Genomic DNA, 18,784 nt, shown 5'->3' with positions numbered 1-18,784 from the left:
AAGTGATCTTACCCTTGTACTCGGCACTGGTGAGACTGCATCTCCATTACTGTGTTCAGTTTTGGGCCCCTCACTACAAAAAGGACATTGAATTACTTGAGCGTGTCCAGAGAAGGGCAATGAAGCTGGTGAAGGGTCTGGAGCACATGTCGTAGGAGGAGCGGCTGAGGGAACTGGGGGTGTTTAGTCTGGAGAAGAGGAGGCTGAGGGGAGACCTCATCGCCCTCTACAACTACCTGAAAGGAGGTTGCAGAGAGCTGGGGATGAGCCTCTTTAACCAAGTAACAAGCGATAGGACAAGAGGGAATGGCCTCAAGTTGCGCCAGGGAAGGTTTAGACTAGATATTAGGAAGTATTTCTTTACAGAACGGGTTGTTAGGCATTGGAATGGGCTGCCCAGGGAGGTGGTGGATTCCCCATCCCTGGAGGTGTTTAAGAGTAGAGTCGACATAGCGCTGAGGGATATGGTGTAGTTGGGAACTGTCAATGTTAGGTTAATGGTTGGACTGGATGATTTTCAAGGTCTTTTCCAACCTAGATGATTCTGTGATTCTGTGACATTCTCTCCCTTTTTCCTCCTCATGCATTGTCCCAGTATATAATCCAAGGATTTTATGGATCTGCATGTTTTCTAGCAAAATTCCTGTTGATGGTAGATCTCCCATATTAAGAGAGAAGCCCTAAAATCTAGGGATACGTGTTTTTTCATCCACTGCCCTGACCTGAGATATAATTTATCTAAAAAACTGCTGGGGCAGAAATTGCATTTGGCAAACAAAAACCAACCTATTTGTCTAATAAATGTAGAAATTACTTCTTCAACCTGCAAGACCATGATTCTAGTCTGTACTAAAATAATTCATACATACTGCTAATTTTGTTTCATATCTGCAGGACTCGTAGGCTTCCCACAGGAGAAATATATCTGGTTTCCTCCACAAAATAATGTCTGTAAATTCTGGGTCATGGAATGATCCTATAATCAGTTCTCCACTTTCCTCAGAATGCCTGACAGCTTACTGAAATGGCTATACATCTTAAGCTTTTAATATTAATATATACATTTGTACATGTTCATAGATGTGGTATAAAATATATAAATAATATTTTTAAAGTATTAAAGGAATACTACTAAGATGGAAGAATCGGGCAAGGAGAGTTAGAAAAGGTCTAACTGAGACTTCATTTCCCTGACTAAAGGAATAGCTGCATTACCTGACAGGAACAGAAAGCCGTTATACTCTGGTTGAATAAGCAGAGGAGTATGTGTAATACACGTTGATAGAGCAGGCTCAATAAGCAGTAGATGCTGCACCTTGCAGAATGCGTGGCTTAGAGTAGTATACTTCAACCAATTTTATCATCAGCTGACTCACAATCAACTGATATTTCTTTGCACCTCATTACAGTACATGAATCCTGCTTTATGCCTCATTTGCAGTTCTGGATGGTTCACCAATGAGCTGTGTCTCACTAGTCAAGAAATGCTGGCCTAGAACAGAGATTTAATTGATTTTTGAAACAATGCATTGAAAACTTCATCTGCTGCAAAAGAGATTTCTGTTCTTCACTTTCATCAAATGTTATCATTTGTCACCTTTCAATAAAACAAAAGGTGATTTAAAATATTATTAGCAAGGTATCATGCATGTTTAATAATGTAAAATAATAAAGCAGAAGCTGAAATTACGTGCACTAACAGTTTTCAAACATCTGTCTTTCCTCTCCACCTCAGGATGATGTATTCAAGGTGAAAGTTGTTTTTCTCAGTGCTCACAGACAGTTCATACTTACATTCTTTATTCTCCAAATTATACCAATTTTAGAGAAGACATGATTAGCACAAAGCAAACAGCAAAAACTAAATCCTACAACAGTCCACTGATGATTACCATCAATGTAAATGCACCCAGCACAGTAATGATTTCAATATACACACTCAGGTAAAGAGATAATGTTCTCTTTGTGAAATACAGTTATCATCCTCTTTGGATGTGATCCTTCACACAAACACTTCTTTGGGTGAGCAGGCTGATCACAAAGCTCCTTATTATGTAAAGAAATTAAGTTACATTGATCTTGAAGTCCATGGTGGTTATACATTGCAGAAACTGTCTCTCATTTCCTGCGAACTTGGGAGTTCAATTAATTTTAGAAATTCCTTTTAGTTATCTGGAAACTAAGAGATTTATTGCAGTATCTCTACTTTCAAATTACTGATTTGGACTTTAAAAGGCCTCCAAACTTGTGTTGGGTGTCAATGTGTCCAGCTGATCTGTGATGGAAACAAAGACTAATATATGTGTAAACTAGAAGACAGATCATTCTCCACATGACAGTAAGATTAAGATTAGCCTTTTCATTTTGTGAAACAGGAGCTAAGAGAACACATCTATGCACTGGATTGTGTATTAGTTTGTGCTGTTCAGTACACTGGATAAAAGTTGGAGCCTTCCATATCTTGGGAACGAGTTCAAAGAGACTAATTTATCTTCCTTTCATGTCATTATAAGATTTATGGTCTCCTGGGTTGCTCCTATCTTCAGCTGACTGGAATATCAGAATATTTTCCTGATGATCACACACCTCTGAAATTCATTTCCTTTCACAGTATCATGGAGCCTGGGTTTTATAAGCATTAAGGCAGTGTAAATATTTTGCTTTGGAAAGATTTCCATTTAATACTGGAGCTTTATGTTAGTGGAGTAAAAGTAGTGTTGGCCATAACTTTAAAAGCTTTGGGGAGGGGGTTAGGCTTAATTTCATAATTGATTGTTATCATAACTCATATTCATAATTGTTATCATAAGGCTTCACAATATTTGGTGATATACCAAAGTATAAATTTCCAAATAAATCTCATTTTTAGAGAGAAAAAAATTATTCAGAAATAAGTACCCATATGCCACACAGAGCATGAAATTTCAAATACTTGTCCTGAGGGAAATCTCCTGGTTTAGTTAGCTTCACCAAGCTTAACTCTGAAAATAACTGACAGCTTTTATGAGTAGCTACAAATGGGACACAGCATTCTTATAAATGCTCTTAATTACTTAAAGGAGGAGCGAAGAGGTAAAGTAGGTAGGAATTAATGATCCTGATCTATGCCAATGCATCAGTCATTACTGCAATGTAGTCTATCATCATCCAAAACAAGTTGCTTGAGGAGAAGTTGAGACACTATTAGTACTGGCCTTAACATCCAAAGTTCCAGAGTTTATTTTGAGTGAGTCTCATCTACAAAATATTCCTCCCTTTTCCATTGTTTAAGTGACACATCTTCCTCTCTTCCTTCTCACTCTGATTCTCAGGTTCTTTATAATTTATATTCTCACTTAGGGAAGAATCTCTGCTCAAAAAAAAAAAAATCTGCTGAGTAGCAATTACATTATTTGTGCTTTCAAATTTATTCAAAGATCCAATTTCTTGCTTCAAATATTGATACATATTTTCTAAATGAAAATAAAATCTCCAATCATTGTATTTACTTGAGCTATAAGACATGGGAACCACCCAAAATATACATTGTTTTTTAAGAAATGCAAACCCAAGTTAAATTGGCTTTCTTTCAGGAATTCCTTTTTGTTCCAATCCCTGTTAATGAACGGTACAGGAAGATGAATCATTATATGTCCATTTTAGGAATAAAATGCAATTATCTCAGCATCATGAGGAGGTGATATTGCTGAACTAACTGTTGAGTTGTTGAATTTTTTATATTCAATAGGTGAGATTGTTGAATTAATTGTGATTCCTCTTCTCACTTAAATATTTTTCACAGTTGTAACTGGAGCATAAAGATACAACTGAGGCGGGTCCATTTTTGTCAGCCCAGCACCTCATTCCAGAGTCAACAATATTTAATTAAAACTAATCTACCTCTGGGAAAAAAAAAAATTGGTTTTGTGCACTGATTTGGAACTTCAGAATGCAATGTCCCTCTGAAGCTTCCCAGTTTATTTGGAATTACAAAGAAAAACAGATGCTTTCTGCTTTAATCTCATCTGCCTTGATGGCTATTTTTTTAATTTTTTTTTTTTTTATGTGATCATCAAGGAAGTCTATCATTTAAAGTCCAGGATTTTCACAAAGTCATTACAGAAATAAACTCTTGCAGCTAAAATGCATTGCTTTCTATCAAAATTTTGCCATAAGAACTGTTGGCCTTGCTGTTTTCTTTTTGCCAAAGAAAATGGGGTTTCTGCAGCAAAGTTCATGGTTCATCCTATTACAAGCTGCATAATAAAGACTTAATTTGGCAAATAAACTACATCTAGGGATGCATTCAAGCATGTAATATTAGCTGACAAAACACTGGACCAGAAATTGGGAAAACTGTGTTTGGAGCAACTTAACCTCCTGTTATTCTGTGAAGATGACACACTTACTGAGGCCCCTAATAGCATTTCCAGGAAGCCCACTGCTGCAGAAATGGGCACTTTCTGCTGCCATTTTCTGAAACACCAGGGCATGATTACAGGGCATAGTGCTGCACAGTGCAGAGATGTCTGAACAAGTTGCATAAACACAACCCACTGCATATCATACATAGATCCATAGATATTACCTTGGATTTTAAAACTCCAGTTTAAGAGTCACTGACTTCAGGTCACCTACATTTTCTGTTTAACTTGAAATGACATTGTACTGCACTACTTTGTTGGAACAGCTAACTATTCCCTTAAAACATCCGTGGCTGGCTGCCTTTTGGTTAGCAAAGAATGCAGTGAGGCTTGTTTTTACTGAAAGGCACAAAACTGAGATTTCTCAAAGCTTGGGAGAGAAGTGTCCGCTTATTTTACCACAAATCTGAAAGGACACTTCTGAATGATTGCAGAGTTGTTGGAAATCGAGGAAGAGAGGTGAGCTAGAGCTAGGGGAAAGGTTAGAGAAGAAAAGAATGACTGTCTTTAAGTGAAGGAGATATATCTTTGAAAACATTTCCAATGTCTAGCCAGAGTTTGGTAAGAACTCACACCAGTGAGAAAGAGAGGATGGTACACAAAAGAAAATGAGCTAATAAAAAAACCCAAACAACTAGACAAAGATATTCTAGAATAGACAACGGGACGAACAAGGATTTGGCTTGAAGAAGGGGCAGAAAAAGAAACAGAATAATCATGCTAAAGACGGGGCAGAAAACAAAATGGTATTGGTTAATAATGTAACTTTTAATTATGAAAATATGGTCACCCTGGTCTTATTACATTAATTTTTAGTTAGATTTTTTTCGTCAGATCTGACTTAATAAAATAGATTGACATTTACTAAAATTATTAAACTTGCCATGTAAAAGATAAATGACAACTGAATTGCACTACAGAAGTGATTGCTCTATCATTTGTGACTTCTAGACGCACAGATAAAGAGCCAAAGAAAGAATTTGTACTAGTAACAATTATTCGTTCTCATTTTTTATCTTAATTCAGCTATAGCTATGGTAAAATGTATGAAAACAAAAGGCCATTCATTGAATTGTCCCCTGCAGATTCCAGAACCACTTTGCTGCCAGAAACTACAAACTTGAGTTAGCAGAGTCCTTTATTAAATGTTAGCTGTTTCCCTCAGCTGCACTCCACAGATGTAACTTATTCACCTTTACATACCAATTCTTGTAAATATGAGATTCAAACAAAATCTGTTATTTATACTTCTGAAGAGAAATTAGCCTCCAAAGATTGAGCACAGCACAACTAAGGATTAGGAACACACAGTGAGCTCTAACATTCATGTTTGTGCAAGGTCAACAAAACAGCACTTTAAGAAGGCATGCTCAACCCAGAAAGGCAGTGGCCTCATTAATTTAAAAAATTAAATTAAAAATGCTACTACCCTCAATTTTTTTCTGGTATTGCTTTCTTTCAGGGTCAATTTAGCTAAAAGCAAAACTGCATTTAATTCCATAAATGTTAGCTGCAGAACTTAAAAATTGTTCAATATTCTGATACGGCTGAGATCTGTGTTTACAGATTTAGATTATTAATGGTCGTTTAGCACAGTTAAAGACATAGCTGTGATATACAGAAACATAACACTGCAATAGAAGGCCAAACTCTGCTTCAAAGATACCAAATATCAGCACTGAATATTAAGACTTCCCTAAACTCATTCTGCGTAAGACTGAGAAAGTGAAATAGTAAGTGGTGGTTTTCAGTAAGCAGTATGCAACAAATAGGCATAATTAAGAAAAGAATCAAGTAATCAGTAACAGTAAGCAAAATACAAACATCACATTGCAATGGAATTATTTTTGAAAAGGCACTCTACAGTAAATTGTGAAATTCCCTAAAACCAACAAGAGATTTGCTCACTGCAAAGGATGATTGCAGCTGAGTTCAGATTGTCAAAGCTGGAATTCAGTTTCTTTGTTATGTTTAATTAAAACTCTCTTTAAAGTTTCAAAAGAAACACAGCAGTTTTAGACTGTTTATCAAGGTAGGTTAGTTCTGCTACAGTTAAGGAAGTTTCCTCCTCTCTTCTCCAAACAGATTAGCTTTCTGTAAAAACAGGATCACGAATTGGGTCTAGCATTGGTCAGGGGCCAATGTTACTCAGTACAGATTTTACAGCTAGATAAAGGTGAGCTTTAAAAAAAAAAAAAAATTATTTTAATAAACATCATCAGAAAAAGATTAAGAACAGCTAGCTCATTGGTTGTTCTGCTACTTTGGGGAAAATAAAAGTGGAGGGAGGGAAGCAATGCACATCTCAGAAAAGCCATGCTGAAGTCACAGTATGGCTGCACATGTCCTGAATGTTGTGTTAGCATTGTCACTATTCATGTGAGCAGAAGACCCACAAAACCAACATTAGGACACAAACAGAATTGTCCAAGCAGTTTTGTTTCTCAGAAGACAATTCTGCAAAGGTAATGGAGAGGAAAAGCTCCCCTCTTTTCCAGAATTTAGAATAAAATGGAGATGCTACAACCCACTGCAACCTATTAACAACAGGTAGAAACATTATATGCCCACTACATGTAGTCTGGGGTGTTAATAGACAATGTCAGTACCTTTCAGGAACTTCTTACAGAGACTCTGCATTACAGATGGTACCAAACTCCTTACTCATCCTCATAATGAGGTGTAGCTTAATCTTTGTCATATGTGTCTAATTATTACATTAAAACTTCTGCACTGAAGGATTTCTGACTTTCTTGGACCCAAGATACTTCTTCTCAATAATTAAATACTGCATTTTCTCTAGCTCCCTTCCCATAAATTTCTATTGCTTCCTCTGGCCATAATTATCATTAATTTCCTTTTTATGCCATTCCAGATTGAGGCAGCAGATAAATGTAGCTTTAGTTTCTACCTGAAAACTAGAATAGCCATGGAATGTTGATCCACACCCCTAAACCTATATGTAAAGGAATGAAATAATTAAAAGAGTTCTGTGAAGAAGAAACTAACTTGTTTGTTGTAAGTTATTACCTCCAGAATCATACAAAGCATACACTGTAATGGAACATAGCACAAGAAACAAAAGCAAAACTACTGAGACTACAGTTTTCAGATTGACATTGGTTTCACTTTACAGTTCCAAGGACGGACTATCAAAGTGGTGAAAAATGCTGGAACAGGAGCAGGAAGATGAAGATAAAACCTTATTTGGATGCACTTCAAATCCCGTAAAACTTAAATCTTTAGTTAATATGTTAAAAATACTGTAGGGCACCTCTAAGGCCCAAATTTTGCATCCTGTTCTAGTATCAGGGAAAGTCAGTGACAGCTCTTCGCAGTCATGCATGGAAAAGAATATTGATTCATTTTAAACTCAACCTGCAAAATACTTGTACAAAGTATTAGATTTATTCATGAAGTGAACAAATACCATTATGCTTTCTCAACAATTGTGGTTTTTTTCTACTGCAGTGGTCAACAATGTTAAAAAACATAAATCCATGTCAGTTAATTCTCACATAAAAAATAATAATTCTAAAAAGATTAGACACACTGTTGTCCTTAATGGATACTTCTGAACACAAACAAATCTGCACACAGCATTGTCAGTCTGACTCTTGGATACCAACTCCCTTATTTTAAACACTGTCTCTATACAATCCTTTCAATATTCCTCACTGTCTTAAAATATGTTGGCAGGTAGAAAAACATAGGTAAAAAAGTTAAAATGCCTCTATTTTACTTGAGATTTCTTACAAATATGCTTAGTTTCCACAGGTCCAAGTGAAGACTGTATGCTTTTTTAAGACATGTGGGCTAAAGATCTATCAGCTCAGGTACTCAGAAACAATCAAAATCAGAGGCTGCACTACAGTGCTGTGTCATAAGTGTTACAGAAGAAAAGTAGTGATAATCTTAGGAAGTGGCCAGTTTTCAGCCTTTCTGAAAGAAATGTAACTGACTGATTCTTTAAGGTTACACTGTCGTATTTTAAATTGCAATAAACTACCATCAGTGATGTTCTCAGGATCAGTTATTCATAATCCAGCAATTAAAGAAGAGCCATTTAAAAAAGATATAACATGAAACAGATGGACACACATTTTCATTTATTTAATTCATGCTGCTCTTTGATGTTTCTCAGCTAGCTCACGCCTGCTTTTTCCTCTTTCCTCCTCTTCCCTCTTATTTTGGTCTCTTTTTTCTCTCTGTTCACACCCTGACATCCCCAACTGAAGTCCCAAAAGACAGAGCCTACGCTGCCAACTCATACTGGCATTCCTTCCAAGAACAGAAGCAAAGGGACACAGGGGACCACTTTCATTCTACTGCCATTGGTAACGCAATAGAATAAAACCTTTATATGTGAGAAACACGGTATACATTCCATAAAAAACATATGCACAAAACATGCATCTTCAGACCCAAGTAGCCTCAACAGTCTCGTCTGCAGTTCTTACTCAGAAAAAAATGCATCCTCCAAACCCACTATAGTGTGTGGAAACCATCATAAAAATCCTTTTTTCCTGAAATAAAAGGGATGATAGAAAATGAACCCCCAAAATACATATGTATCTTTGAAAGAAAAAGGGAAGGAAGAAGGAAGGAGGATATATTTTATCTGTGTCTGCTGGCCTGGAAAATAAATACTGCTGTTGTGCAACTCTGCAGCTGCTCACTCTCTCAATTTGTTGTTTTCATTCTGGTTTTTATGATTTAATCTCATATTCCTACAGTTAATCTGAAAAGGGTTCAGGCAGCTTTATTCATTTGTCTTGCTTCAAATCATGATCTTACAGATCATGATCTTTACATATACCAAGAACCAATTCTTTTTTTTGACATGTTTCACCCTCTGATAGATGTAGCAATAATAAATTAACTCATGAAACATGAAAACAAATTTTCTCACAGTATTTTCACCTTTTTTTTCATTGAATCTCTTGAAAAATATCCTTGAGAACAGCTTTTCTTACAGTTATAGAATGCATCACAAATATATATTGTAAATTCAAAGTTAACATTTTAAAATTTTTGAAAGCATTTTGGATTCATACAGGATGGATTAGGAAAAAAAAAGAGAAAAAAAACCAACCAAACAAAAACCCGTAATCATTCACATCTACCTGAACTACGTAACATTATTTCAGATGGGCATTAGATTAGAAATAGTTAAGACATCATAACCTTGCACTGGAAAGATGCATAGATTGTTTCCTACTTCAAGATATCTATTGTTTAAAAAGTATTGTGAAATGCTACATATATAGAAAAGAGGTTTGTGAAATAACACCTCTGGAATGTCACAAAAGATTTACAGCTTAAAACACTGAATTCATATGTGGAAATGATTGAAATGGCTTTACAATGGATCCTACCAAGAGCAAGAAAAATAATTATTTTACAACTCAGGCATGGCAACACCACCTAAAGATTTAACAATTCAGGCAAACAGAAGGACACAAAAAAAGCTTTATATCAGCATTAAGGTTCCCTCTTCCTCAGCTTTTATTATTAGGATGTCGTACACATTTTAATAGGACATTATAAACATTTGCTTTGGCTTAGGCTTAGGCATGAAGAAATCAACCATTTCACAAGCTGATTGCCTGCTACAAAATGACTGAAAACCGATTATGTCTATTCAAATAATTTTGCTGCTAGAAAGAAAACACAATGTATTGAATGATGAGTACCATAGGTCTTGGGAACAATAGAGTGTGTGAATGTTTTTGATCGAAATAAAATAAAAAGGACCCTTTTGTGTAATCCAGAATTAATGTGAAATTGAATAGTAAAAATCAAAGAACTAAAGTGCACACTGCCATAAATCTACCATCTGTGCACAGCAGACCTCAGAATGGACCTTCTGAGTCTATGGATTACATAGAGTATATTCTGCATTTCTTTGATTTATACTTTGTGTTATACTACATCAGCATCCATACTCTGCTCACAAGGTTACGTTTGTGAAAACCACTACATATGGTTACTTGTCAAATATAAGATGGTCAATTACTGATAGTAATCTAAAACTGATCCTATGGTGTGCCTGCTGCCTCTGCCTCCTCCATGGGTTTACTACACAGAAAGCAGTAAAAGCACTGTGAGGCATATTATAAATATTGGATATGAACTAGAAAAAAATTTAATAATGGAATGCTGTTCTGCTGGTGGTAAGTACAACTTGCTCCTGAATAGTTTTTGATTTCTCTTTTCTTCTGTAACAGTTCCAATATAAGAAAAACATCCTTAGAGACTGTGCAATCCAAAATCATTCCAGACTTCTTTAAGGCAAGAAATTTTAGATCAGTCAAAGAAGATCTACAATCAAGTACCTATCTGTCTGAACAGTTTGAGATCTATCGATTGCAAATGGGACTGTTGCATACATCAAGGAAACAGAATACTAGTGTCATGATTGAAACAATATTATTTTAATGAAGAATAACACTAGCAAAGAAAACAGGAAACAAATACAGTAAGTACTACTCAAGAATGAAAAAACAAAAAAGCACAACCAAAAAGGACATAGTAAGGAATGAGACAGAAATGTCATTGATGTTCTGATTCAGGGAGTGAATGTTGCCCTTTACTTTGTGAGCAACTTGTCTCCAGATGACCAAAATAACATATATGATACTGGATATAAAGAACTACTAAGTAATGATTGCTGCAACATCAAAGGAAGCTGCAAATGTTCAAACAATACCTTTTTCACACGTGTTTAACTGGTTTTAACTTTTTAATTAGTTTTTGTGCCAAAATTAATGTCTTTGGGATAAAAAATAAAATAGGCAATATAGTTCTCACTTTCTACTTACTTCTACTATTGACACTGTGTAAGATAAACAGCACTTCTAAATATTTGAAACTTTTTTGGCTAAAATTAGTTTATCTAGACAAATGGTCTACCATACTAGAGTAGCTCAATTTCTGCATAGAATTAGTTTTAAAATAGAAAGAAAAAACCTGCCATGATGATCTCCTGTATAACATGTTTCTGGTTCTTTCAGTTAATGTTAAAAAAAAAGTAACATGAAGCATTCAGAAAAGAATGTAAAACACCAGAAGCCTTTAGGAAAAGTTACATGTAATTGCTTGACCACAACTGCAAGTTTCAAATAGATAAAATGAGTTTTCTTAACTTGATCAATAATAATAAGCAGAACATATATGGATTTATAAATTTTAATATTAAAATTATATAAAATTATTATACATATTATATGCATGACTTCAGTATAAAGATAATAATATATTATCTTCTGGTCTTAACAGTGGTTGAATGCAATAAAATTGTAAGCCTTCCCAGTATTATTGCTGAGAATAGCAATGGCACCACTGCATACACAGGTCCAAACTTAAGGCCTATCCATATCCTTGAATTCTGGGATAGTGTCTCTCAGAGATGCTGATATTGTCTTCTAAAAGCCCAGTTGACCAGTCAGACATTGATTGGGCATCAGGAAGTAGTATTTTTCATTATCTCCAGCAAAGGAAATACAGTTACTGTGAGGAACATTAGGGAAGAAAACTATTCAGAAGACCCTCTAACCTCCAATAGCATGTAATATATATCATAAATATATTCTAAGCATACTTGTATATGTTAATTAGAGGACACTAGTATTAGTATGCAAAAAAACCAGGAAGACGATAATGACTAAAAAGCAATCTGGATTTAAACAATATGTTGAGTAGAAGTGATCACAATCATCAGAATAGTTCTGATTTCAGGCACAAAGTCTACATGCTTCCGGTTGGTAAACATAACTATACTGTCCATGTTTATCATACAACTCTGCTTAGGGTAAATGCATATTACATATCTGAATAATATATTTATTTGTATATGCCTCTCTCCCTCTCTCTTTCTGCATGCATATAATATAAAAACACTTTCAGAGTTAAATTGCTGCTGAGAACAAGGGGGGTTTCTATCATCACATTATGTATGATACCGTTTTCCTGACAAAATTCAGGGAAAAAAGGAACCACAAGAGAGTCAGTCCCTCCCTCCAGCTCCTTAGCATAAAGTTAAACTGCCAGCTGTATTTCTCAGAGACTATGCATGTAACTGAGGAGCACTCAGAGCCACTAAGTACTGAACCCATCAGCTGAAATCAGAGCAAAGGGCAACAGGCAGAATGAGTTAAACAAAAAGGGTTAGATTAATTACATTCAATTTGTTCCAAAATAAGATAAAAACAGGAAATAAAATATGGTGGAATACAAGAGGTGAGGGAAAAGGAAAACAATTTTAATTATATTAGCCATAAAAGATATTATAGCTGTCTAACTTGTTTCAAGCTTGCGGAATAAATATTGTAACGAGGTCATAGCTGAGCAGCAGAGGAAGGCTGCCAGATTATACAGCTCTGGCTGCCAAATTCCAAGGCAGGTGGAGGTCTCTGGAGAGAGAGGGTATCATTTCCATGGAAACACATAAGCAATTCTTTTCTTTCCCTTCCCACCATATTTAAAGTTCTATTCTGGTCTTGCTTAGAAAGAAATTAAATTTATTCAATGTAACAGTTTTTACTTTTGTGTTCCAGTAAAATGCAGTTGCGCAGGTTGAGAGCCTTTTGATACAATCACACCAAGAAAAAAGGAGGGAAGTTCCAGCTCCAGCCTCTAGCTAAACCAGGTCTTAATACATTAGCACTGAAACACCCATAGTTTCAACCAATGCCAAGTAACACTAAGATAAATCAGTGAAGAAAATTTTGCAACTGTCATTTTCCATGTTGATTTTATAATAAAAAGAAATGAAGAACACACATTGTCTATGACCATCTGAATACAAGAAGAGACTCCTCAGTTGCTGCTTCTTAGGATTGTTTCAAAAATTCTAGTATGTATTTTATAGGCTACAGAATATAAATAAGATAAAACTTAAAAAGATAAAATTAAATTTGTAGCATAAATTCAGCAGATCTTATCAGCATAAACATTACTTTCTTACCTGTCTGATGTTGTGTCACTTGTTACTTGATGCTTTACTCCTGAACCATTCTTAATTGAGTCTTGTCTTGTGAGCCCTTGAGATCTGTTTTTGTCCAAAACTTGTGTGGATATGCCACCTGATGGTCCTTGGTACTGTGAATGCTCCTGCAGCTTTGCTTTCTTCTCTTGAGGTGCTTCCTCGTTCCGCAGACCTCTAATACCTTCTTGGTCAGGCTGCTGTGGTGCATTTGATCCACTGTTATAGAACCAGGCTCCTGATTTTGTGAGGATTTCTTGTTGTTTTCGGCACAAGTTACATACCCACATTACCTGTTCAGACATATTTAAATGAAAAATCTGTTAGTTTGTAAACACTGTATACAAAGTTTTCATCAAGCATACATCAACTGATTGTTGCCATTTCCAAAGGTAGAAAGAATACTATTTTAATTCTATTAAAATTACAATTGTTTAGCCACAGCACAATAAAATATGTCTGTACAGCCTCGGAGGAAATTGTTTTAGAAAAAAACACAAACACAAAAATACTTTTATTCTACTTTTGCTTCATCATCTATAACACAAGGGAAAACCACAGATAGTAGCTGTATAAATGAAAAGGGTCTACGTATTGACATTGCAATGGCACGAAATGTAAGATCTGAAAATGAAGACTATAGGTCAAGGATGATAGAAAAAAGGAATAAAAAATTCATTAAACATTGAACCTAGTTTCTTACTGAAAGTAAGGAACTTTGGAATAGATCCTCTGCTATTGCAAACAAGTAATTTTATAATTCTCCAAAATGCTCTGCTGATTTACTTCCCTGGTCTGTATCTTATATTTACATAAAGAAGCTGACTTCAAGAAATGACTTGATTTTCAAAGCTATTGTAAACTAAAGCCATTGTATAAATAAAGTAACACAATATATAAGGTGGTATCTTCACTTCATAGCCAAGATTTAGCATTCACAGTATGCTTACTAAATTATTAAAACAATTACAGCTTCCCAGTTGTGAGAACCTGCGCGTAGTAATGAGATTTTTTAATATTCTAAAATGTACTTGCTTGCAAAGCTTTTGTATCTGATCACCGTAGTCACATGGCAGTGCAGGAAATTGCCAGCACCAATTATCTGTAAGTTAATTTCACATTCAGTTCTTACATTAAATGAGAATAAATTAGAATGTAATGAGTCAAGTACAATAGACCAGTTATTAATACAATGGCACATTCAAACTGGTTATTGTGTTATATTAAAATTTGGATTGTAGATAGCATTAATTCACTGCAAGTTTAGTCCTTCACTCTTTAATCTTCATTTTTCTTCAGCTTTAAGTCAGCTCTTCTATTCTTTATATACTTTTGTCTTAGTTCACAGATGAAATGGTATCATTTTTACTACATGTTCCTTGAATGTCTACACTCAGCCTTAAATCTAGTTATCATGCCTTCAGTTCTAATCCTACACTGAGCTGCCTCTTCTTCAAGGGTTTACAGTACAGGACATTCAAAGGCTTACATTAATGCTCTTCATTATTCTTTTAAATGCAGCTAGCTTGATGGTTGAATCACACGGAAAATGTAGTTTCTACCTCCACAATATATCTAGGTCAGTCCACCAGAAAAGGTTTTAGAAGCTGCAATCTGTATCTTATTCTCCAGGCACTTATCTAACAGAAAATTTGGGCCATGCTGTCTAGTCAAGTCTCACCAAAAATGTTCTGATGAAAGCTTCATATAGAAGGCTGCTTGGATGCAAGGTTCGTACTCAAAACAAATTAAACTCACTGACTGCCTCATTCACAAACTGCCAGGCTGGGACAAGGAAAGGAGGCAGGGAAAGAAGGCATCACTTGCCCATTTAATGGTGTCAGTATGCCCCATGCTGGTAAACTTCCTTCTTAACTTTTTATAGTGCTGATACTCCATCTATGAGAACTCTTGTCTGCTTATTTCAACAAGACAGAACAAACTATCAAAGCACCGAGGGTTAAAAAGAGAGACTCCCTTGCTGTCTGAAGTAGGTTACATGTCCTGAGAACAAAGGTCAATACTCCAGGCATGGCCATCATTCAAATACAACTTTAAGAACAGGTCTGTTTTGCCTTCATTAATTAAGTTAGAAAGTACACGACATCTCCAAACTGAAATTCCAGCACCAAAGACAGAAGTGGTTTTGCCCCCTTTAATGAACAGCAATTAAAAGTCTTAACTATTTCTGCTTGATTTGTACGTAGCTGAAAGAAGCTCTAAACTTTTCATATATGTGTCAGTGCAATGAAAGGACAAGATCTGAAACAATTACTTAAGTATACAAATAGATAACAATTTGAATGACTACAAGATAAAATCCCCCAAAGTTTTTGTGTGCTATTTTTCCTTCTATTAGTAGATGTTAAAATGTCACAAAAACTAGGTATCACAGTCTAAACAGTTGAGCAGCTATGCCCTTGGCTGACAGCCACATTTTGTCCCAGGACAATGCACTCGAGGATGACAAGTATTATTCTCTTGTACCCTACAGAATGAGAGGTGCTTCTGAATGAACATGATTTAATATCTCCTCCTCTAAAAGTAGAATCAGGAAGAGTACTCCTGACCTATCATCTTCTTTGTGACACAAAATTTAGTGATCTGTTTCACCATAAATCTCAGCTTCTGCCAAACTAGATAGATGTATAGCAGAACAGAGCAACGCAATTGTCAGTGCTGTGAAACCCACATGAAACAAGCAAACATTTTACAATAAATGTTCAATCAAACCCAGTCCCTGATTAAACATGCTGTACGTATCTTCGTTATCACTATCTACTGCATCATCATCTGGTATTTTATTTACATCTCTACAGCTTGGAAGCTGTTTTTCACTGTCAGTGACACTTCAAGAAAGACAACATATTATCTCCCAGGCCCTACTGAAGTCAAACTGGTTCCAGCTGTTTCCACTGTGCAATGTTTCTCACGGACTACCACAATAATTGGGTCAGACCTGCAGGAAACAATATAGCACTTAAACTGAAAGCACCTCAAGAAACAAAGAAAATTTAAAAAAAAAAAAAAAAAGTATTTCATGTTGGAAAAAATTCAAACACACAGCATGAAAAATGCACATATTTATGTATGGGGCAGATTTTTTTTCTGCCTTTATAAGAGTGTTTCATAGTACTTATAGCTAACACTTCTGATAAAGCCTCATTTCCATAGTACTTTCAACATGTAGACATCCACAGTGTTGACCCAAGCAGTTACCATTTTAGCTTCAAATAATCACAAACAATGAGCAGAATGGCAACTGTCACACATGCAGAGAAATTCACGTGCTTTCAATGAGCAACAAGAAATTCAAGCCCTCGATTAGTACAGCGCTAAATTGATTTCTTCACCTTATCGTAGCATGTAGAAGCATTCTTGCAATTTAAAAAATACTGGTAATTTACAGGGCAGACCTCTCAATTAAATGACAGACACACATGTAAAATAGTGTGTCATAAGAGCACAGATGGGAAGGTGGCATATTCCTGGACAGGATTTCTCCTTCTGCCCCCAGGTGCCTGTGAGAGAGTGCTCAGCAGCTCACACACAGGCAAAGCAGCTCTGTCCCTGCCAAGTTCCCACCAGGACAGAGCATTTCATGTGACTGTGACAGCAGCACAGTGGGGAAGGGAAGGGGAGACGTTATACAAGTGGATTGCACGCTTAATACCTGTATTTTGACGTATCTGCAAAGAAGAACCACAGAAGTTTCCCTTCTGAAACAGTAATTAATAAAAAGGCTAATCCCTTACATCAGAAGTCTGCACTCTAAAGTAGACACACTACCTACTACACCCATTTTCAAATCTAACCACCACTCTGAAGGGTTCAACAGTCGTGAACACACTTTGTATGTGAGCATCAGTGTTGCAATTTGTGGGTGTCAGTTCTTCTCAACACGGGAACATTGCCAATTTGAAAAGGAAAAAATGGACAAAAATCTGCTCTCCAACATCTGTAATTATTATTTAAATAGTAGTTTAAAACTCGAATCTGAAGTGCTAGTGACACTGTACCGAGATGTGCGTTTCAGTACAAAAGTCTGAAACACCACCTAGTGCCTAGGATAAGAATTGCTGAAGTTCTTTTCAAATAGATTTCTCCCGTAAAGTGTGAAAATAACCACACAAAATATATCTAGCCTGACACTTTCAGATTAACTCTTAATTTAATTTGGTTTTTTAAGACAAATTTATTTTTTTAAACAACACTGAAGAGAAGTATTCCGAATATGGATTAGACAGATTTACCTCAAACCTTCCATGTGGTTTTCATTCATAAAGATTATTTCCATACATGGAACAAACAAGTTCTAACTCATTTTGGATTTCTTCATTATTTTTTACAAGATTATTCGTAATATGATTTCACTTCTGCTAACACTAACCAAAGCTTTCATCACATATTAGTACTTTTTATAACATAAGCCCACCAAAACAAATTTTGCAAAACCTGCAATAATCAGCCATTTCACACTACACATCAGACATAATTAATGCACAAAAAAATCACCCCTTTGTATTGTCCTAAATAAAACATTACAAATTTGTCTATTAGATGAAATTCCTCAAAACACATTTCACATACCACTTTAAATTCAATAAAATGGATATTTTTAACGAAATTATATCTGCATACATTTTAAAGCAAAAAATATGTAATTTCATACAAAGGATATAATATGACAATCATTTTAATATTTCCAGGTAAATTATGTGAAAAGACAGCTACCTGACAAAATACCATTCACTGTTCCTTAAATATAATTATAGGTGGCCTACCACTAACTTCTAAGAACAAAATGGAAATCTTACTTTATTGAAGATTAGATTAAAAGGCACAGTGTATTTATTTGATTACATATCAGCCTGAGTTTGATAGCTTAGACACTACAATCTAAGAAATAATTACACCAAATCCTCACCAGACTTCAGAACATTACTTTGAAATGCAGGTGTGCAGAGGTAGAAAATCGTACTGGAAGGCTTCCATAGAACAGTAAGGCTTATTCTTATGGTTTTACCAAATCTCTTAGAGTTCATCTGCTTGGTAGAAGCACCTAATATAATAGCATTATATTAACTGCTGTGCTTGTTGCTAGTGTTCTTTGGAATTTTTCACTTGGTTCAAACATATATGGTTTGGGGGGGGGGGGGGGGGGGGTGTCCTTATAGTTTATGTAAGATACAATTTCTTAAACATTATACAAGGTAACAAGAATACAGCATTGAAAGAAAGGGGGAGAAAAATGGAAGAGTAGGAAAACTTTTTCTTTGGGTGCATCATCAAGGTTTACTAATGTACTACAGTTAGTCCCTTTTTTTTTTTTTTTCCCAATCTGTCACAAATGCCGAACAACTTCATTACATCATGGAGTAGTGCCATATTTGAA

The 18,784-nt window shown here is 35.5% G+C and overlaps 1 protein-coding gene across 22 annotated transcripts in view; it reads right to left on the bottom strand.

The window, feature by feature from the left end:
- The window catches only part of RIMS2 (regulating synaptic membrane exocytosis 2), a 500,034-nt gene that overhangs the window by 354,077 nt on the left and 127,173 nt on the right, over positions 1–18,784 (bottom strand). For all 22 annotated transcript variants that reach the window (XM_074886104.1, XM_074886094.1, XM_074886112.1 and 19 more), the window contains one exon: positions 13,372–13,682. In XM_074886104.1, coding sequence (XP_074742205.1) covers positions 13,372–13,682 — 311 coding nt within the window. The remainder of the gene's footprint in view (positions 1–13,371; positions 13,683–18,784) is intronic.

Source organism: Strix uralensis, chromosome 1 (assembly GCF_047716275.1).
Source record: "Strix uralensis isolate ZFMK-TIS-50842 chromosome 1, bStrUra1, whole genome shotgun sequence".
Taxonomy (NCBI): Eukaryota; Metazoa; Chordata; class Aves; order Strigiformes; family Strigidae; genus Strix; species Strix uralensis.
Note: the sequence above shows the minus strand (reverse complement) of the source record. Positions and strands in the feature narration are given on the sequence as shown.